We start from the raw sequence: 23,098 nt of genomic DNA, 5'->3' as shown, positions 1-23,098 counted from the left end.
GTTATCACAAGGATGATTAGTAAATTTTACAACGTGAAATGTCCATTCGTGTTGCCGCCTTAATTCGGTTTTTCTTTCAATCGCCTTGGGTCAAAAATTCCACTTAGCAGATTGTTATTTGCAGTGAGCACAAAATAACAAGGCGATAAAAATGTCAAAGATACGGACGAGTTCCACAAAATATATTAGCACGTTTAGCCAGGCAGGCTCAGTGACCTGTTAATAACTGTGGCTTCAAAAGTACAAATACAAGATATAAGCCACAATATAAGCTTTTCTTAAGAGGAATTCGTCCATCATTTCTAAGTTTATCTTTAATGATTGGCGTATATTAAAGAAAAAGGTGACTACATGTCAATTGATGCCCTCAAACATTGTTAACTCCTTCGGCTTTGGGTATTAGCTGTTTCCTCGACACGTTTGAAAATTAAAGGCATCCCACAACACAGTACTTACACCTTGCTTTCACATAACAAACGTTCTCAAAGTTGTAATTAGTTTTATTTTGTAATCTTTTTTTAATATTTTAGCGCTGTTAATTTTCACTTTCCCTACAAAACCCACACTTTTGTTCCGATTAAATTACCTTACAATTAGTTAAGTTAAAATTAACCTCTATCGATCGATCGGTCGATGCTGCGAATTCTTTTTTACAATCAACTTCCTGTTTAATGTTTTGGGAAATTAATTATACAGTTTTATTGAAGGGAACTATTTACACACGTTTGAGATAACCGTCAGTTCTTTACAAACTTTTCGGTAAAACTACTATGGAGTATATGAATAACAAGCTTACTCATTCACTGTTTTAAGGAAATAAAAAGAAGCAAAATATCCCAACCATCATTTGAAACCTTTACTTAAAAGCAAGGGAAAAAAAAAAAAAAACAACAGATGCTTCTGTGTTGATCACTGACTCGTCAAATTTGAGGAATATGACATAAGCTTCGCGATGGATGACGCAACTTAGTCACGATTTATGGCAGTCATTGCAAAACTTTTCTGAAAAATATTTTTCTTTCGCGTCTTTCAAACTAACACGGCCACTCTTTTGTTTTGTTTTATTTTTGGAACGAAAAAACAAAACAAGCGATCTTAAGCGTTTTAAGCTTTTCATAATGACGTTTGTCGCAAAAAAGTTATAATGATGAAGTGGGGAAATAAGTAAGGCTTTTATTTCATGGGCGCAATTTGAAGTCATGTACAGAAAAGCACCCTGCCGTTGCTGATTCTTTGTTCCTGTCACGTTTATCTGGCTGCGTTACAATCTACGTTCATTATTAGCGAGCGAAATAATACAATTCTAACAAGCGATCAGTAACATTTGGAATAACTATCGAGCCCAACACGCACGTATTGAGGACCTATCTTGAAGTCCCTGTGTCGTTTTCTTTTCGCAGAAAGGCCGAAGTGTCAACCTCAGGTCCGTGTTGAAGCCGGTAAACATTGCAGTCATAACACGCTCGTAGACGTATTAAGTTGCACATGGGTGTCTATAAAGTCTTGACAAGTTGCGTCAGTGTAAAGTCAACTGAGACATGTCATGTGAAAGATTAGTCCACGATGATTGGTCTTAAAGCGGTCCAAAAACTACAAATTTGGTCATGATCTGTCACTCGCTCCTCTTTCTCATATATTGCGGTTTACAGAACTCTTATTTTTCCCATCAAGTAACGATACGTTATTATCGGCAAAGTTTAATCGACATTTCAATTGTTCAGTGAAACCAAAATGTGATGAGAACAGAAGCAGCTAGCAATAGCTCAGAGAACGCGACTGCTTCATCAATGATTGTTCCTTCCATGGCAGAAGGCATCGCATTGTGCACCGCATTTATTTTGATATTTGTATTTATTGCTGTAGGAAACTTGCTCACCATTGTTCTGTTTGCAGTAAATAGGAGCTTTCGTAAGAGAAGTTTGTTTCTAGTCATCAATATGGCGTTTGCTGACCTGATGTTAGGAGTCCTGTCGCTACCTTTCTACATTTACATTGTTGGGAGCAGGTTTGAACTTTGGAAAGGTGGTTTGCCGAAGTCTTTGTCAATTTTCTACACGATCGTTGATATCTTTTTCTCGACGTTGTCGTTAATTTCTGCAGCTCTCATATCTGGTGAGAGATTTTATGCCATTTACAGGCCATTTAAGCACCGAACACTGTCGATGCGAACATACCGTATTGTTATTTTTGCTGTGTGGGCAGTGACTCTCCTTATCGCCGCCCTCGTCAGTGCAACAAATTTCTTGTTTTCATTTAAACGTTCTATGTATTCTTGGATGCCATACGTCTTGATTATGACATTCATCATATGTGGCTGTAACATCGGCATTTGGAGAAAGTTTCGACGTGGAAATATCGCTCCACAACAGCAAAACAGAGACTCGCGAAACAAACGCTTAACAAAGACCTTGCTATTTGTGTCTATTCTTGCTTTACTGTCCTGGATCCCTTTAGTTATTTTCAACTGTTTAATCTATGTCTTTGATGTCCAAATACCGTGGAAATTTTATGACCTGGTGAACGTTATAAATTACTCCAATTCGTTTGCAAATCCAGTTGTGTACGCATTAAGAATACCTGAGTTTAAAAAAGCCCTGGTTTTGTGCTGTTTAAGAAAACCAGCGGCGCCAAACATGCTAAATATTAATAGAAGAAGTAGCAAGATTCCGGGGACAGAACTCAGAACTTTACGAACAGACAACAGTCTCCTACAGCTGAAATTTAATCAAGAAGTTCTGGATACCAAAGTTTAGAAACTCTGAGTTGATGTTGTAGATTAGACGATCTTGAATTGTAAAGCGAAACATGTTTTCTGTGATCAGGGAAGCATTCTACATAAATTTGTTTACACGCATATTTTGTCTCTTAAGGTAATTCCATTGAAATAGAACTCGCAATAAATTTTCTTTCAAACTTTACCTGTTGGCTGCTTATTTCAAGAGCATTTAAATTTTGAAGTAAAAAAGGAGGGTCCCGGTATTCGTGTAGGAGCAGGAAGACCTTCAATAAACCCCATAATTCCTGAAATTATCTCCTTTCAGAAACGTTTCCATTTGAACCATCCACTTAACGCTTTTTGAGGGCAGAAAAAAAGGGAGAAAGTGAAGTGAGAAAAACATCAATGAATGTACTCCAGCAATTGAAAGGAGTAATTTGATGGCGTTTCAATATGTTCCAAGCACGCAGCGTTCTTGAGAGCACATATTATCTTTTCCAAACACTAGTTATGCTCTCATTTTCAGTGACAGTTTAAAACTCTGCAATAGAACTTGGTCTATATTCACTGTCTAGAAAAAAGGTGATCCCTGCATTCAAACTGAAAAATCGTTTGGTTTAGCAATAGCCACCATTATGTATATGTTGTGTATGTGCACCCGCTCGTGAGCGCACGCTAATTACGCAAAAATCGTGCGTAGTAGGGATGCGCAATGCAATTCTGAGGAATAACCTTAACTCCGTTTGTGCACCGACTCTAACCACAACTAAACTACAAGAAATATTTAACTTGGTTCAGGACCAGGTAACATGTAAACTTCTATTTAACAAATTTCCAACCAGTTTAAGGCAATAAGGCATGAGATGTTTATTATTTCGCTGAATAATTTTACGGTTGGCCAAAATTACATGAGGAAGAGAATTTGGGCCAATGTCTTCGAAAAGATCAGAAACCTTGTGCCCTTTTGACGTCGTCTTTCGGAAACATATGTATGACAATGCCTTGCGTGTAAGTGGTGTTTTTAGAGCTCACGAAAACAGGCCATCCGACAACATAAAACTTTCCATTCTTTCGCTTGTTTCTCTCAGCTGTTGTGATGGCTGGAAAGTTTTACACACCTTATGACGTCAACGGTCCTAATTTGCATATTTTGACCGCGCGCGGAATGTCGCACATTTTTGATCGAATTGCCTAACTTCGAAGCAGGAAAAAAATTATTGCCCTCTTGTCCGAAGCCCAAAATCTTTTTAGCTCTTCGTTTATCTGTGCGGCGGTTTCAAATGCCTATTGAAGGGTTAAGTTTTGTGAAAACGTTGGCAACATTTGAAATAATTAAAGCAACGATTCACTTATACAAAATATTACTAGGATAGTTTTTCTTCGTTGATTCATCTTTCATCGTTTTAACTTTGAAGATTTTATTTTGTAACCACTGCATATTGTTTACGTTGAAATGCCCTAACGGTAATACAGACTTCATTTTCCCATGAGTCATTTCACGAGTGTGGTTTTGGCACCTAGTCGGGAGATTATCGGACACCGTGCCGCAATGAAACATGGTTTGTTCTGAATATGAATATTAAACAACAGTAACAAAACTTGCGTATTTTTTTACAAAGTTGCTCAGCAATACAACTTCCGGCTGGTTCGTCAGGGTTTACGAGTTTTTTCGTTTTGGATGGGGGCAGGTGGGCGTGCTATGTAATCGTGTGATCTTCATGCCGCAGATTCTAGGTAATTTACAAACCCTTATGAGGAAGTTTATAAACATTTATTTTTGTTATACTAGCAATCTGCACAACGCGTAGGAACCAACACAGTGAAGACGCTACTCAAAAAACAGACTGGCTGTACCCCAAGGAACCTGAAGACAAGACATCCCATCAAAGCTATGTAGCGAGTGCAATCCGTCTTGAAAAAGAAAGAGTGAAAAATCACTTTAACTGTCACCTTTGTTAATAGCGTGACGTGACTTGACAAATGTAGTTGCTTCTACATTTTCATAGACTTGCCAAACAGGCTGCCATGGAAACCATCGGCCTCCTCGTCACCTCGACCCCATTCCGTGAGCCTCCAACTCCTCAGAATATCGCCTCGACTCCATGCTGGACTCCGGGAACAGATGCCGCGTCTCCTCCAACACCCTCGGTTACAGATACCGTTCGTGTGTATAACTCAGCTATGGACACGATTGCAAATCTCACTGCACAAGAAACAAAACGTGAGCCTCTTATCTCCCAACTGAAAACCCCCTTGAACAACTTGAGCAAAGCAGAACAGTTGAATGTTGTACAAAAGGCTAGTGGAGACTGTTTGCTAGTGTCTAGTGCAATAGAACCTGGAGGTGGCGAGGAGCTCTTCAAGTGCATGGCTCAGTCTACACAAAGAGAAAAGTTTGACGGTTCACCACATGGTGATCTAGTGGTACTTATGACTGCATACAAGAACGCTAAGACTAAGAATTTAAAGAGACAGATACTAAGCCTTTACGCCTATAGATATCCCATGAGCATGCTGCAAAAAGTTCATCGACCATAAAGAAAACTAAACGTGAGAAATAAAGCAAGCACGCTCTCATGCTAATCTAAGCGGCCCTGGTACAACCCCTGAAGTTACAACGAACCACCGCGCACGTCTTGACATGAGTAAGGTCGATCGCTTTGTGGAATTTACAAATAGACCGTACTTCTATCAAGACGTTTCTTATGGTAGTAAAATACTAATCCTCGAAAGTAGCGACAGAATAGAGATGCCTAATGTTGTGAGGACAGTGACCAGATCTACAATGATTGAACAATACTTGGAGTATTGCAAAGAACAATGCCACGAACCACTGAGTAGGTCAACTTTGTTCAAAATCCTGGAGGTTCGAGAAGCAACTCAGCGTAAGTCGCTCCAGGGCTTGTACAATACCGCAGCTGATGGCGCGGCGGGATTTCAGACTCTTGAGACACTGGTTGAAATTCTTGAGAAAGGAGGAATGGAGAAACAGTGGTTTCTTGATGTTCGTAGGAAGTTCAGAGATGCAAAACGCCATCTCAAGACTTCCGCGTACATTGCCAGCCACATGATTCTAGTTGCGCTGACCACTGTCGACATTTTGCGCTCAGTGATCCTTTCGAAGCCGATTTCTAGCAAGCCTGCTCTCATAAGCACGTATTCAGTTGCGATGACTGCCAAGGGATGAAGAATGTACTTCAGGAAGTCAGACTGGGGATCGAAGGGTCATCCTGGACACCTTACAGCTCAGAACAACGAGAGGATCTGCTATATGATTTTGACCGCGCAAAGTCAGACATCTTGCTCTGGAAAGCCCGCGTTATTCGTTCGATAAACCAGGCAGAGGAAAAACAAGATGCACTTAGATCATGATCAGCCGACGACACGTCAGCTATCCTTATAATGGACGGGGCCATGAAATTTCTTCATATTAGATATCGTGAGAAGCAGTCCGATTGGTATGGAAAACGAGGCCTTAGCTGGCACATATCAACGGTCATAACTAAGAATGCTAGCACTGGGAAGGTTGAGCTGAAATCATATGCGCATATCTTTGATTCGTGCCAGCAGGACTGGTATGCAGTCTGCTCAATCATTGAAAACACACTGGAGGTTGTAAAAAAGGATCACCCCCCAGTACCCGAGTGAGTCTTAGGAGTGACGAAGCAGGCTGTTACCACAACAACTTCGTCTTGGTGGCCGTAAGAGACGCTGGGAAACGAGTTGATCTTGGTGTCACGCAGTATGACTTCCGAGCCACAGTACGGAAAGGTTGTGTGCAATAGAATCCTTTGTCCGATGAAATCAATATCCAGGTTAGTTAAAATTGGTATCTGCAGGCAAATCGGAGTAATTGGCCTCGCAAAGTCCAAAAAAAATTATTAGTCAGAAATATTTTCCGCCAAATTTTTAGCGAAGAACATTACCTTACACCGACTTTCTGCGATTGTTATCCATTATTTACTAAAATATAAAAAATATAATTTTCGCGGGAAAATTTAGCCTAAATAATGGTAAGGATTTGGCAAGTTTGAAATGTTTACATAGGTTGATAGCGATGTCAGAGCTTAAATATTCTATTCTGCGGTCCAGCTAACTATATTTGGCAAATATTTTTGTAAATCATGGATAACAACCGCAGAAAGTCGGTATAAGGTAATATTCTTCGCTAAAAATTTATGGCAAATATTTCTGACTAATGATTTTTTTGGACTTTGCGAGACCAATTACTCCAATTTGCCTGTAGATACCAATTTTAACTAAATCTGGATATTGACAACAGTGCAAAAGACCATCACAAAAATGTCTTTCTGTGGAAATAAACTGCTCCACTTTTGAAAAACGACTCCCTGAAAATGGCTAAAATTTGGGTCACGCTCATTAGCGATTCGGCGGCGATATTTGGCACCTCGTGAAAACCGTAGAATTAATGCGAAAGACCGCTAATATTTCTCAATCAACTAATAAGGAAACAAATATTATCTCATGAAAATAAGAGTTTCTAGAATTTGTAGAAAGTACCTTTTAGGCTCATCTAAAGTTGCCCGAAATTTCGATCATTCTAGACGCTTGAGAGGCCAAAATCGTGAAGTGGTGATATCTCGAAGAAAAACGAACGCCTACCTCGGCAAATGTCATGGTTGTTAATCTTTTCGGATAGCTTTTATACTGTAAAAAGATGAATGTAAACGGCCGACCTAGATCTTTTGGTACTGCCGGCGCCCGGTTTTCTCCGACATTGACACTTAAGAATTTATATGGGAAACTTAGGAACAATAATCGGTGCGAAATTGTGTCAGGCAAGCTTTCGCGTCTGAAATTAGCTATGTTGATCAAACTCCTGTAGTTCCAAAAGGTTAGTGCCCAAAGTTTTTTTCCAGTTCTCGGTACACTAGCCCTAGTACTAGACATGGATATTGGTCAGGGCTCCAGATCACGTTATACTTTTGAGAAACACTCCTTCAACCAGCAACGTGCCCGCTAAAATTTTGCGAAGGCCTTCTGTGGGGCATTTTCAAAAAATCATAATTAATTTTTCTTCAGCCCGATTTTCAATATTTTACCGTTAATCGAAAGAAAAAACATGAAATAAAATCATATCTAAGTTTTATTGTATTTGAGTAAAAGCGTAATTTTTCAGCTCCTTCCGCGCAACGCCTAAATTTGACTCGAAACAGAACGGTTTTTACGGTTTTGGACCGTACTCGGAAATCGTCGCCAGAAATATTGAAAAATAGCACTTAAAGCCAAATTATTGCTATTTTTGTTTATCATATGGACTAACTGTCTCACACAGGAAATTCGAAGCAATTCTGTTTTCGGCCGAAAATCGAGTGGTCGGTTCTTATACGGACAGCCTCTTAAGCTGTAAGGTATGGTTGTCCAAGAAGATAAATACCTCTTGGAAATTCAATATCAAACGAGACATTGAGTAAATATGATTCTGTTCCTTATTCTTTTGTAAATTTCGAAAGGCAAACATCTCCCTTTCAAATTGATATCTTTAATTTCGTGCGCCGCCAGAGACTAAATATTAATAATTAGCTTGTCGCAGATAGCAATTTTCGAACAAAGTAAAATTAAAAAGCTACAGTAGGTCTCATGGATATATCTCCTGATTTCACTTATAAATCTCTCTAGAGATGTAAATCACTTTACACATGTATATTTGAAAAAGAAAAATGTCGAAGACCCCTAATGTTAATGGACTGCTGAAGAACTCCATGAACTATAAAAAGTAAGTATCCACAAAAACCAAGCAACTACATCTATTAAATTATCAATGACCTACCCGGCTGTTTATTAGGCTATTCTGCCTTCCTTTTTAACTCAAAGAATAATTTGTTAATAAACTAAAATAAAATGAGACTTACAAATCCGCGGAAATGCAGATGAAAATTCACAATATCCCCAGAATTTAAGAGGCTGTCCGCCTAAGAATCGACCACTTAATTCGGATCAAAATTTCGATCTCCTTCAAAATTTCTCCACGAAACAAGGTTTATATAGGGTAAAAGAAAATACATTTCTTTGGTTTTTATTCTTGATAATAGTCGAGATTTTGAGGAGAATGTGATCGATACCTGAAACCCTCAAATTGGGCCTTTCACGAAGCCGAAATTAGCCTTCTTTCGGATGCTTGCTGCCGAGCGTATATTTAGCGCTCGAAGATAAGAATTACACCACCATTAGATACATCATTGTACTTAACACAAATGGTAAAATCAAACCTGAGTATGGAAAATTACTAACATTGTAATCGCTTAAACAAGGCGATGTCAACGCCATTTTCAAGAAGCGGGCCAGGTGGCGTAGCGAAAAGCGAAATTTCTCATAATTCTGACTTATTCGGAGAACCTATTGTATTTTTCTGAAAAGTAATAAGATAGACCCTTGAAACCATGGAATAAAATTTATTGGCACTGGAGTATGTGAAAGGATAGCTACGGAGTAAATTGTCTTAAATTCAGCAACTGGTCATCTAGGCAAATAGCACGACCACTACGCTAAGTACATAAATTTCGAATTTTTTGTCTTATTCAGAAACGAAGATGACCTGGTATCACAGCTAAGGAAGAAAATTCAAAATGTCACCTTTAAATTTCCACCGCTTTACGTTCATGGCATCATGACATGATTTCCACTTTTTCGGCTATCAGTCCATTGTTACGACCAGCACAGGAAGCAGGGTTCGATTCCTCAATCTTGTGTGACTGTCATCTCAAAATATTCAATGTTTCAAATTAGTTCCGTGAAATGAGTGTAGTTAATCGAATCAACAGTTTTTCCGGTTAACAAATGCACCAGTAGCGTCAAAAGTAAAAAGAAAATCGAGTAATTACGTTTGAAATACCAGTCGCCATGTTTGTTCGCTTCAAGAACTGCCGCTGACCGTATCAACAAACTTCGTAACTGAGCAAATCAATGGATAATCGATAAACAAGGTGCTTGCGAAGCAGTTATGCTAGCAAGATTATGTCAGTAGAGAAAACTTGCTCTTTTTCTGTGATCTTAAACGAGCATTGCAGGCCAAATAGAGCCGAAGAAAATATAATTTTTCTCCGCGAATGTGTGGGGGAAATTAGTAATCACCTTCGCAGATGTCACTTGTCACGCGAGAATGTCACTGAGATCGACCTAATTCTCGCTCGGGCTGGCCTATTTGACCTCAGTGCGAGCAAGGTTAAAGAGATGACTGTGTGTCCAAAACACAGAAACAACCTTGGCAGGTATTGGCAGTCCCCCAGAACCTGGCAATACCCAGAACACGCCGGGAAGTTTAAAAAAATTGAAGAAGGAATTGTAATCAACGTGAAGACCTGGAAGGAGATTTACACTTTGTTTGGCGAAAAGGCACAAGTAGGGTCCCGTAAGTTCAAAATATACTACTTTTTAAATAAACAATTATTAAGACTTGAAAGCGTACCACTGTAGAAATTTGAATGGCAAAATATAGTCCTAGTGTACGTTCATTGTTATTAATCTCATTTTTTTGTGTTTGGTTAGCAATCTGTACAACATGCCCAAAAAGTCACAAGGAAAAACTAGAAGGGCGAAGTGGCTCCAAAGCTTTTCTGAAGATGAGCCTCCGATCGGTGAAAGTTGCAACAGGTACTATATAAGCATAGTAAAAAATCTTATATTTAAGCAATTGAGCAATTTTTTTCGTGTATACATAGCCTCGTCTAAACACGAGGAGGGTTTGGAGAATTCGAGTCAGTTATGCAAACCCGAGACGTAGTCTCGGGTTTGCATAACTTTCGAGAATTCTGCGAACCCCCCGAGTGTTTAGATGAAGCTTTGTAAAAATAGAAAAGTGTCCTATGCTTTTATAAAGTAATTCTAAAAACTACGCACGAATCTTAAAACGTCACAACAGTCTTTACATATTCTCATCTAAACACACCTATCGACAAATGAGAGCGCGTGTAGTAGCTCAGTTATTTTATAAACACGAAATCAACGTAATTTACCCGTTTTTTTTTTTCACTTATTAAAGTTGAAATATTTGTCTTTACCCTGTCATTTATGAAGAAATGTAACTGTTTACCAGGATTGCCAAGCAACAAGCCAAGCTGACTATCAGCAATGTTTTATCTTCGACGTCGTACAAGAAAGTACCAACGCCTACGAAGACACTGGACGAAACTTACGTCGATTGTAGCCCGGCAGGTGACTGTGTAATACTTAAATGTACTGTACTCTTTTATCAGATAACACACCTTTACCGTAATGTCCGTAATGGTTTGCTTTCTGGCTCTCTAACTCCACTCCTCCTCCCCCCCAGCCCTCTATCTCTCTCTCTCTCTTTCTCTTTCTAATGAGCGCCCCGCTTAACGACTTCATGTTTAATTATGATAAACGCTCTTGTTTCACCCTCTCCCTCTTCCAATTTGCGCTCCTACTGTAATAAGCGAGAACAATCAACTTTTTACTCGCCTTGTTCAGACAAATCAATGCCATCATTGGTGCCATCGTCCTTTCATTTAAAATAGCGATAACATAGCTCTTATATCTCCATCAAAAATGTTAAATCATTGCTGAAAAGGGGGAGAACACATGAAGTAGTTGGACGGTACGTTCAACAATTCCTTTCTTTTTAATCAAAAGTCTAATCATTCCTTATTTTAGTTTCCAAATATCAAGGATGTGTTGTTAATGAAGATAGCCTTTTGTCAACATATAACACTACAATGCATCTTGTGGCTGAGAAATCAAATGCAGAGCACACTCCGCTTGCATTTCAGTTAGACGTTCCATGGGAAAGTGCCAGCTCGGAGGCCAAGTCACAATGTGTTGAAAAAGCCAGTGAGGATTGTCTCTTGGTGTGCGACATGGTTGCAGCAGAAAGCGGAGCTCAGCTATACGAAGCCCTCACCTCTCAGCGTGGGATGGAGCCATCTTTAATTTGGATCTAGAAGCGCTGATGACAGCCTACAGAAATGCCAAGACCTCGGGGCTCAGGACACAGATCCTCAGTATTTACGCATTCAGGTATCCAATTCCTGTACTAATGACGCTTCACGAATCGTACGAAAAGCTCACCCGTTATCAAGTGAAGCGAGCAAGAAAACATGCGAAACTGCATGGTCCTGGAACCATACCAGAAAAGGAGCTAAGGCATCGTACGCGCCTTGATATGGAAAAAGATGACCATTTTCTTGCGTTTGCCAATAGACCATATTTTTACCAAGACGCGGCCTATGGTAGCCGAATACTGAAACTAGACAGCGGAGAGAAAATCCCCATACCAAATGTAGTCCGGACAGTCACGCGATCTACCATGGTCAAGCAATACCAGAGCTTCTGCGAAGGAGAAGGCTTTAACCCTTCGAGTCGCTCAACTTTGTTTAAAATTTTAGATACTTATTGAGGCATCCCAACGCAAGTGAGATAGTTATTTGCATGTTAATGTATTTACTGTTTCAAAAGTGTCATTGCGATATGTTTCTTCAGCTTCAAACAGTGTAATTCAGAAAACATGGTCTACAGTCAGAGCTCTCTTAACGGACACCGTAAGTGGACAGCGCTACTTGCAGACACTTTCCCAAAACCCCGTTTGAACACCAATACAAACTCCGTATTTACACATTCCCACAAGGGGCCATTCCCGTAAGTAGACGCGGGGTATGATTTAGATTTTTTTTGTTGGTTTCTGAGCGCCGGACAAATGCACCTAAAGAAAACGCCCTATTAGCCACAAACTCATTTTTAATGAGTGAACTTCAAAGATTTTACAGTACATGTCAATACAGTCTCATATTTGTCTGTTGTGAATGAGGTCGTGGTTCTTGTTTCCGCGTTAACAATGTTTAGTGTGAGTGATCTAAGCTCCGATAAGTAGCCGCCACCTATCTCTTATTCTGCTAGTGGGCGCTTACGGGGATCATTGCCGTAAGCGGCCAGGTCCAGTTGCGGACACTTTTTCTGCTGCCCGGGTTGTCCCAACTCACTTAGGATTGAAGGACAAAAAAGCTCGTGGGATTGGGGGAGGGGGGGATACCGACATACACAGGCCACCAGCCCCTGATACACACTTTTAGTATTTTGAGTCTGGTCACATCGACATTTTTAACAGCAGCTGCATTACTCTTGACGAATCGGTAGGTATCGGAATACTTTACAAGTGTATATTATTTAGAGGTATACCCAATAGACTGTTACACGACTAAACGTGGATACGATATCTGAAGGTAACTACCCCGAGTTTGGCCCCTGCAAATCAATCATCCCTTGTATAGGTTCGTCACTCATTTAAAATCTATAGCTTTTTTGTCATTCTAGGTCACCTCAGGGATTAGATAATATCGCTGCCGATGGTGCTACGGGTTTTCAAACAATGGAGAGAATTGTAGACGATCTCAAAGAAAAAGGGAGTGACAGGGAGTGGTGCATACGTGCACAACGAAGGTTGCAAGAGGTAAAACGATATCTAAAGACTGATTACCGAGTCCACTGCACCGAGGACAGCTCACCTTGCAAAGATCACTGCCGAAAATTTGCTTTAAGTGACCCAGTTGAGAAGGATTTTCAAGAGGAATGTGATCATGGGCATCATTTGAGATGTTACATGTGTGAGGACCTTAAAGATGTCATGAACGATATAAAGCAACAGATTCTTGAATCATCTGCCTCTATGTACAGCAAAGAATATCAAGAGGATCTCTTGTATGACTTTGAACAGGCCAGAACTGATATTTTTCAGTGGAAAGCCCATATTTTGCGATCGGTGAATCAAGACAAGGCAAAGCAAGACGTCATGAGAAATCTTAACGATAGCTCTGCCTTGGTGGTAATGGACTGGGCGATGAATCTCTTGCAAATGAAGTGCAGGGAGAAGCAGTAGGACTGGTTCGTTAAAAGAGGTATCAGCTGGCACGTCTCGACCGTCATTTTTAAACAAGACGCATCCAGTGACGTGGAAGTCCAAACATACGCCCACCTGTCTGATTACTACCAGCAGGACTGTTTCGCTGTCTGCTCTATTTTTGAGAATCTTCTAAAGAATATCTTGGCATCATATTTAACAGCATGTTTCTTCGATCGGATGAGGCGGGATGCTATCATAACAATGCCCTCATTGCATCTTTGAAAGACGTCGGGCTGAGGTTAGGCGTTCAGGTGAAACGTTATGACTACTCCGAGCCTGCCTATGGTAAGGATTTGTGTGACAGAATTTTGTGCCCCATGAAGAGTTCAATTCGTTGCTATTGTGACGAAGGGCATGACATCAACTGCGCGGCACACATGCGCACTGCTCCTCTTGAGAGGCCAGCCCGAGGGGTAAGCGCATCCGTGTGTGTCATTGACGAGAAAAAGAACAATCTCAAGGTAAACAAAATTGATGGCTTTAGCAAGCTCCATATTTCACGTACGATGACAAAGGCCTTCGCGTTTGGAGGGCATATGACATAGGACCGGGAAAACTAATTCCTCTTGATGACGTAGTTGTAGAGCAGCAAGAGGCAAACGGGCTTATTGTTCAAGAGAATGGAGACTTTTTTACCATGAGAAATGCACGCCACCTGCATGTCTGCACCCCAGAGATTAATGACACAGAAGAACCAACTGAAGAAGCCACCTGTTTGAATGTCCAGAACCTAGTTGCCAAAAGGCTTTCAAGAGCTTCTGTGAGCTTGAAATGCATGCTGAAATCGGAAATCCCGGAAATACGCCCACGTCCGAAAGCTTTTACGACCGCATGAGGAGAGAATGGGCCAAGCGTTTTTCCACAGTTGATCCAGTGCAAGCAGCACAAGCGGTAGTGGCATTCGCAGCTCAGAAGAAACGGGAAATACGCCGCCTTCAGATCTGAGCCAAGGATGGGCTCTTTCAAAGCCTCGTGTTTCAACGCATTTTAGTCCAAAGGTTAAGGCATATTTGAATGCAAAGTTTGAACTTGGTGAAAAAACAGGCTTGAAGGCAGATCTCAATCAAGTTTCAGCAGACATGAAAAACGCGCGAGATGAAGAGAATAATCGTCGCTTTCCCAGAGAGGAGTGGCTTACAAAATATCGGATTAAAAGCTACTTCTCCCGGCTGGTTTCTGCAAAGAGGAAAGGACAACAAACGGATGATGTGGATGACGGGGCGGAACTTGAGGACGTACTTGGAGAGCAAGAAGAAAACAGTAGGCAACTACTTATAAACAACATTATTGAAAAGATTGGTCTTCGCCATCTAATTTGCTACGATGTTTACGACCTTTGTGAGTACTGCAAGGGCAGCAAACTGTCAAAGGTTAATGTTGTCATGTTGAAAGCCATCCTGAAAAACTTTGATATTTCATTTAAATCAAAGGATAGAAAAAACGATTTGGTGGAACACTTGGCTGCTTTTGTGCAGAAATGTCCGTTTTTTGAAGGGCCTGAATAACGTCTTGATACCTTGTAATTCAGTCATATTGACGATGTAATTATAGGCTGTACCAGATGCCTACGCTTCTGGTGGTAGCTTATTATAGTAAACATGCAGATGTGCATTTCAGTACGCGGAGCTTATGTGAGAAGCCACTGTTGATTACTTCGTTGTGTTAGTCTCTATATAAGCAGCTTAAGAAATGCACACGATGTCTATCAGGCGGCAGAGACTGCTAAAAGTTTATTGTCTCTGGACCGAAACTAGCCTGATGAAAAACTAACAATAGGAAAAATAAAAATATATGTGTGACCCTCTTTACCCCCATCCGCCTTTCACTGCTGATGTAATGACTGCAATATCGGTCAGCGGTGTTACAAGTCAAAACAAAATAATATTTCACCGATTTTACCGTGATTGATGAGTCCAAGCTCGATGAAATGATTGACTTCTCTTCAGCAACAGAAGTTTGCACTTGGGCAAAATATCAAAGAATTGATTACTGTATAATCAAGGAAAGTCTCTGGATTTTGGTTTCCTTTTACGGCGGGTTTTCAGGCGGCAAAGTCAGTACGAGTCGTGAGTTCCTGCGGCTATTCAAACACATCGATTTCACGTTCAATGGATAATTTTAAGACTTTTATAGGGTAAGTTTTATATCGAATGCTATTATTGTGTTATCAGCTCATTACTAATGCGACATCTATCAATTTAAACTGATATTTGAGCTACAACAATCAGAAAATATAAGCTAAGATCAATCCTTTGCTCAGGTGGCTTCACAATGCTGTGGATCGCCAAATGGCGAATTTGTGTCATTTTATTAAGATCGTGCCTCTTCAACCGGAAGAATGCCAATAAATTTTATTCCATGGTTTCAGAGATCTGTCTTAACAGTTTTCAGAAAAATACAAGAGGTTCTCCGAATAAGTCAGAATTATGAGAAATTTCGCTTTTCGCTACGCCACCTGGCCCGCTTTTTGAAAATGGCGTTGACACTGTCTTGTTTAAGCGATTACAATTTTAATAATTTTCCATACTCAGTTTGATTTTACCATTTGTGTTAAGTACAATGATGTATCTAATGGTGATGTATTTCTTATTTTCGTGCGCTAAATATACGCTCAGCAGCAAGCATCCGAAAGGCTAATTTCGGCTTCGTGAAAGGCCCAATTTGAGGGTTTCAGGTATCGATCACATTCTCCTCAAAATCTCGACTATTACCAAGAATAAAAACCAAAGAAATGTAGTTTCTTTTACCTTATATAAACCTTGTTTCGTGAAGAAATTTTGAAGGAAATCGAAATTTTGATCCGAATTAAGTGGTCGATTCTTAGGCGGACAGCCTCTTAAGTAACTGTCTCAAAATACAGTTCTGTGACGTTTCCATTTAAATTTAACAAATATACTATCGTTTTTCACCCTAGCCGAGCACTCATTCCTTTAATATTCCGTTGCGTACCAAGCTCATTAGGAATTTTCAATTCTTGCAAAAGAACACGAAAGTCAGGATAATTCAGTCCTCAGAAATGAGGGCTATTTTGATTGATGACTTCCATTGCATTTTTTTGCAAAAACTTATTTCAGTGGGTTTTTTAAGCAAATAGTTCCCAACCATTTGAAGAAATTCAAATTCAGTCTAACAAGAACAGTTCATAAGAGCTGTAAACTTTTGATTGGTTAAGCTTTAAGTGGCAGTCCCGCTAAAAGCGGTCCACTCGACTTCGGGACCAAAAATTATTTTCCCTAATTTTTTGTCAGTGAAAAGGGTTTGACACATATATATAAAAAAGCAATTTATTATTTTCCAATTCCTTATTTTTGCTTTGCTACTAGCCAAAATTGAATTTGGGCCGAACTGAGGTTGCCCACCGTGATCAGAAAGGTAAAATTCACCGGTTTTGTGAAGCGTGCTACGTCGCCTAAAATGCAGCTCACGGAATTTCGTTTTCACACGAATTTTAAGGTACATTCATTACTTTGACTGACGAAATATGGAAACTTTTCGAAAAATTCTAAGCTTACCAGCGAGGCTGAAAGACACCCTACTCCGAGGCCCTTGATCACCTACTAAAATTTAGCCAAATTTGACGGGGAAAATCTCAAAAGCTGGGTCTAAATGAAGCCTAAACAGCACATCACAGTAAATTTCATATGTTAATAAACCGTTCTATAAGTTCAAACTGATGGGTATCTCCTTGGATTGCACGCGAGAACAGATTAAAATCTGCCACAGTCAGTGTGTTTACATAGCCATCGCTCGTGTCAAAGCTCATTTGTATAACCCTAGCACCCGGTGAAAATACACCTTCTTCCGTTTAGGTTCGTTTGTTGACCTTCTGAGTAGTGTCAAAGAGCTTCCTTTAATACTTGTGTACACTCTAGATCCAGTTTTGAGGTGAAGGTTGCGTTAAAGTTGATCAATTCTCAAGACTTGCGAGACTCCAAAAGTAAATAATGGCGCCGGTCTGCAGAAATTAACCGTAGCCGTCGTCGTGACCCTTCAATAAATTCTGCCGCAGAGGTAGCACTAAGAGAAGAAGAAAATCGTAGGTTTTCATTTACCGTTTAATGGCAACTGAATCCTGTACTACTGCTAGGACTACTGGGAGCTTGAGGGCTATATGCCCGAATTTGAAAAACAACAACAACGAACCCTTGTCGGTTGCATCGCTGGGAAATGAACCTGAATGAACACGACACGCTTGAATAGAACGATGTTTTGCGATGAATGATGGGCTTTACTTCTGTTTTATGCTTGATGCTTGTCTTTTAGTATCTTGCACAGCGCATAAAATAAACTTCGGGATCCGTTTATCGGGCCGTTTATACAACGAAAGCTGCACCGGCTTCGTCAAAATGTCACACAAGTTGCAACGTGACCAATTACCCAGGTATCTGTATGTGAGGCCCCAAAGGGTAGGGTTTTTCAGCCGTTTGGGTCATAAATAGGGTATCGATTTTGGCCATTTTGGTTGTAAATTGGGTATGGTTTTAGCACTCTAGTCTTGAATTGGGTATGTTTCTTAGCAGAAGCTACTTTTTCACCATTATCAATATAGGACCTTCAACAAAAGCCCTTCATAACGTATGTTTAGGGCAACTAATTTACTGTGTCAGCAAATCCCCTATCCCGCGCGCGCCGATCATTAGATTTGGCAAGATTTTCTCATTTCAATATTGATAATGAAAAAGCCACCCATTAATTTTTGGGACTAGTGTCATCTTTTCAGTATGACCGAACGACGACAATCATGGCACCTTTTCAATTTTTATCTACCTTTCCTCGGAAAATAGAAGGAGTTGCTGATACATGAGGGCCGAGGAAGCAGACATGGACCTAAAATTCACTTTTCCTTTCCCGTTATCAGCCGTCCGTTTTTCATAGAAAACACAATGGAAGAAAATCAAAAGATGGGACCAAGAAACCTTCCAAAAAAACGTCCATATCGAAGCGCATGCAGATGTTGGGAGGCCGGTTTCTCAGTTTGTGTTTATAGGACTACTGCCCTTCCCATTTTTTCTGACGACACCAGAATAATTGGCCATAAAAGTAGTTTGTCTTTGATTTCTCCGCCTCGCGAAACATATCGTTAAGTGATGGGACTGTACTCTTACTGGTATGGGACTCAAGCGTTGGTGCCCGGGAAGAACTCCCTTATATGGGCTATGTAGGTATGGGCGGTCCCAAAGGGTCTGGTTTTTCAGCTGTTTTGGTCATAAATGGGGTATAATTATTAACTTCTTTCAACAGCAGCAGGGACGTCGGAGCCGGGGGAGCTGGAAGGGGGCTTTATCCACCCCAATTTCAAGCAAAAATACTTGAAATAATAGTTTTACAAATATTTCCAGACCCTCTACAAGTAAGCGCCTATTGCGCTCGCTTGTAAACCCCCCCCCCACTTACCCCCACCCCCCCAATTCAAAATACGCTCCTCCATCCCTGAGCAGGGGCCCTTGATTTTAAACGATAAGCTCCGACCATGGGATTCAATATCACGATGCTCAAGGCCATGTGAGATCATTTTATCCCATCACTTAACAATATGTTTCGCGAGGCGGAGAAATCAAAGACAAACTATTTTTATGGCCAATAATTCTGGTGTCGTCAGAAAAAATGGGACGAGCAGTAGTCCTATAAACACAAACTGAGAAATCGGCCTCCCAACATCTGCATGCGCTTCGATATGGACGTTTTTTTGGAAGGTTTCTTGGTCCCATCTTTTGATTTACTTCCATTGTGTTTTCTATGAAAAACGAACGGCTGATAACGGGAAAGGAAAAGTGAATTTTAGGTCCATGTCTGCTTCCTCCGCCCTCATGTATTAGCAACTCCTTCTATTTTCCGAGGAAAGGTAGATAAAAATTGAAAAGGTGCAATGATTGTCGTCGTTCGGTCATACTGAAAAGATTGCACTAGTCCAAAAAATTAATGGGTGGCTTTTTCAATATCAATATTGAAATAAGAAAATCTTGCCCAATCTAATGATCGGCGCGCGCGGGGTAGGGGATTTGCCCTCGGCCTCTGGTAATTGGCCCAAGGGGGGTACTTCCAGAAAAGTTGAGTGGGGGTGTGCGGCCCCCTTCCCAAAACCCTCACCCTCTTTATGACCAAAATCTGCGTTTTTGCTACCCTATTTATGACCTGACTAAAAATTCGATAGCCTATTTATGACCGTTGGGGCTGACTCAGTAAATTAGTTGCCCTAAACATACGTTATGAAGGGCTTTTGTTGAAGGTCCTATATTGATAATGGTGAAAAAGTAGCTTCTGCTAAGAAACATACCCAATTCAAGACTAGAGTGCTAAAACCATACCCAATTTACAACCAAAATGGCCAAAATCGATACCCTATTTATGACCCAAACGGCTGAAAAACCCTACCCTTTGGGGCCTCACATACAGATACCTGGGTAATTGGTCACGTTGCAACTTGTGTGACATTTTGACGAAGCCGGTGCAGCTTTCGTTGTATAAACGGCCCGATAAACGGATCCCGAAGTTTATTTTATGCGCTGTGCAAGATACTAAAAGACAAGCATCAAGCATAAAACAGAAGTAAAGCCCATCATTCATCGCAAAACATCGTTCCATTCAAGCGTGTCGTGTTCGTTCAGGTTCATTTCCCAGCGATGCAACCGGCAAGTGTTCGTTGTTGTTGTTTTTCAAATTCGGGCACATAGCCCTCAAGCTCCCAGTAGTCTTAGCAGTAGTACAGGATTCAGTTGCCATTAAACGGTAAATGAAAACTTACGATTTTCTTCTTCTCTTAGTGCTACCTCTGCGGCAGAATTTATTGAAGGGTCAGGACGACGGCTACGGTTAATTTCTGCAGACCGGCGCCATTATTTACTTTTGGAGTCTCGCAAGTCTTGAGAATTGATCAACTTTAACGCAACCTTCACCTCAAAACTGGATCTAGAGTGTACACAAGTATTAAAGGAAGCTCTTTGACACTACTCAGAAGGTCAACAAACGAACCTAAACGGAAGAAGGTGTATTTTCACCGGGTGCTAGGGTTATACAAATGAGCTTTGACACGAGCGATGGCTATGTAAACACTGACTGTGGCAGATTTTAATCTGTTCTCGCGTGCAATCCAAGGAGATACCCATCAGTTTGAACTTGTAGGACGGTTTATTAAGATATGAAATTTACTGTGATGTGCTTTTTAGGCTTCATTTAGGCCCAGCTTTTGAGATTTTCCCCGTCAAATTTGGCTAAATTTTAGGGTAGTAGGGTGTCTTTCAGCCTCGCTGGTAAGCTTAGAATTTTTCGAAAAGTTTCCATATTTCGTCAGTCAAAGTAATGAATGTACCTTAAAATTCGTGTGAAAACGAAATTCCGTGAGCTGCATTTTAGGCGACGTAGCACGCTTCACAAAACCGGTGAATTTTACCTTTCTGATCACGGTGGGCAACCTCAGTTCGGCCCAAATTCAATTTTGGCTCGTAGCAAAGCAATAATAAGGAATTGGAAAATAACAAATTGTTTTTTTATATACATATGTCAAACCCTTTTCAATGACAAAAGATGAAGGAAAATAATTTTTGGTCCCGAAGTCGAGTGGACCGCTCTATGGCGGGACTGCCACTTAATAATCGGCGTACATCAAGGAAAAAGTTGACAATATGCCACTTGGTGCCGTCAAACGTTGTTAGGTAAACGCCCACGGTTTTGCACATGAGCTGTTTCCTCGTCACGATACAGCACTTACACCTTGCTTTCTGTCAAAATTAACCTTCTCAAACTATCTTTTACAATCAACTTCCTGCTTAATGCTTGGGGAAATTAATTGTGCAGGTTTATTAAAGGGAACTATTTACACACGTTTGAGATAACCGTCAGTTCTTTACAAACTTTTCCGCAAAGCCACCATAGAGTATATGAACAACAAGCTTACTCATTCACTCTTTTAAGGAAATAAATTGAAGCAAAACATGCTAACCACCATTTGAAACCTTTGCTTAAAAATCAAGAGAAAAAGAAACACAGCAGATGCTTCTGTGTTGATCAACCCGTCAAATTTGAGGAACATGATATAAGCTTCTTCATCGATGACGCATCTTAGTCACGAATTATGGCGATATAATCATTCCAAAACTTTCTTTTTTAAGTCAGTTTTAAGTCAACTGAGACATGTCATGTGAAAGATAAGTCCACGATGATTGGCCTTAAAACGGTCAAAAAACTACAAATTTGGTCATGATCTGTCACTCGCACGTCTTTCTCATATATTGCGGTTTGGAGAACTCCTATTTTTCCCATCAAGTAACGATACGTTATTATCGGCAAAGTTTAATCGACGTTTCAATCGTTCAGTGAAACTGAAATATGATGAGAACAGAAGCAGCTACAAATAGCTCAGTGAACACGACTGGTTCATCAAGAATTGATCCTTCCAAGGCAGAAAGCATTGCATTGTGCGCCGCATTTATTTTGACATTTGTGTTTATTGTTGTAGGAAACTTGCTCACCATTGTTCTGTTTGCAGCAGACAGGAGCCTTCGGAAGAGAAGTTTGTTTCTAGTCATCAATATGGCGTTTGCTGACCTGATGATAGGAATCCTGTCGCTACCTATCTACATTTACAGTTTTGGGAGACGTTTTCAACTTTGGAACGGTGGTTGGTCGATGTCTTTGTCCATTTTCTTCGCGATCATTGATATCTTTTTCTCGAATTTGTCCTTAATTTCTGCATCTTTCATATCTGGTGAGAGATTTTACGCAATTTACTGGCCGTTTAAGCACCGAACACTGCCAAAGCGAGCATACCGTATTATTATTTTTACTGTGTGGGCACTGACTCTCCTTATCGCCGCCCTCTTCACTGCAACACATCTCTTGTTTTCATTCAAACATTATATGTATTATTGGATGCCATACGTCATGATTATAACATTCATCATATGTGGCAGTAACATCGGCATTTGGAGAAAGTTTCGACACGGAAATATCGCTTCACAACAGGAAAACAGAGACTCGAGAAACAAACGCTTAACAAAGACCTTGCTATTTGTGTCTATTCTTGCTTTGCTGTCCTGGATCCCTTTAGTTATTTTCAACTGTTTAATTTTCGTGTATGATGTCCAAATACCGTGGAAATTTTATGCCTTGGTGAACGTTATAAATTACTCCAATTCGTTTGCAAATCCAGTTGTGTACGCATTAAGAATACTTGAGTTTAGAGAAGCCCTGGTTTTGTGCTGTTTAAGAAAACCAGCGGCGCCAAACATGGTAAATATTAATAGAAGAAGTAACAAGACTCCGGAGACAGAGCTCAGAACTTTACGAACAGACAACAGTCTCCTACATGTACAGCTGAAGTTTAATCAAGAAGTTCTGGATACCAAACTTTAGAAACTCTGAGTTGATGTTGTAGATTAGACGCTCTTGAATTGTAAAGCGAAACATATGTTCCGTGATCAGGGAAGCGTTCTACATAAATTTGTTTACACGCATATTTTGTCTCTTACGGTAATTTCATTGAAATAGAACTCGCAATAAAGTTTTTTTCGAACTTT

General features: G+C 40.3%; 3 protein-coding genes across 3 annotated transcripts in view; 2 read left to right on the top strand and 1 right to left on the bottom strand.

The window, feature by feature from the left end:
• Window positions 1–23,098, bottom strand: part of LOC145461481 (uncharacterized) — a 479,224-nt gene that overhangs the window by 242,021 nt on the left and 214,105 nt on the right.
• On the top strand, window positions 1,737–2,753 carry LOC145464241 (adenosine receptor A3-like). The gene has a single exon (XM_081448078.1). The coding sequence runs from the start codon at window positions 1,737–1,739 to the stop codon at window positions 2,751–2,753; it is 1,017 nt and encodes a 338-aa protein (XP_081304204.1).
• Window positions 21,909–22,934, top strand: LOC145464230 (adenosine receptor A3-like). Its single transcript, XM_081448066.1, has one exon. The coding sequence runs from the start codon at window positions 21,909–21,911 to the stop codon at window positions 22,932–22,934; it is 1,026 nt and encodes a 341-aa protein (XP_081304192.1).

This window comes from Orbicella franksi, chromosome 1 (genome assembly GCF_964199315.1).
Source record: "Orbicella franksi chromosome 1, jaOrbFran1.1, whole genome shotgun sequence".
Classification (NCBI taxonomy): domain Eukaryota; kingdom Metazoa; phylum Cnidaria; class Anthozoa; order Scleractinia; family Merulinidae; genus Orbicella; species Orbicella franksi.
The sequence above is the reverse complement of the archived record's forward strand: the minus strand, read 5'-3'. Positions and strand labels throughout refer to the sequence as shown.

Bases quoted from the DNA above. Each gene is read 5' to 3' on its own strand.
- LOC145464230 (XM_081448066.1), top strand. From the start codon at position 21,909: ATGATGAGAACAGAAGCAGCTACAAATAGCTCAGTGAACACGACTGGT.
- LOC145464241 (XM_081448078.1), top strand. From the start codon at position 1,737: ATGAGAACAGAAGCAGCTAGCAATAGCTCAGAGAACGCGACTGCTTCA.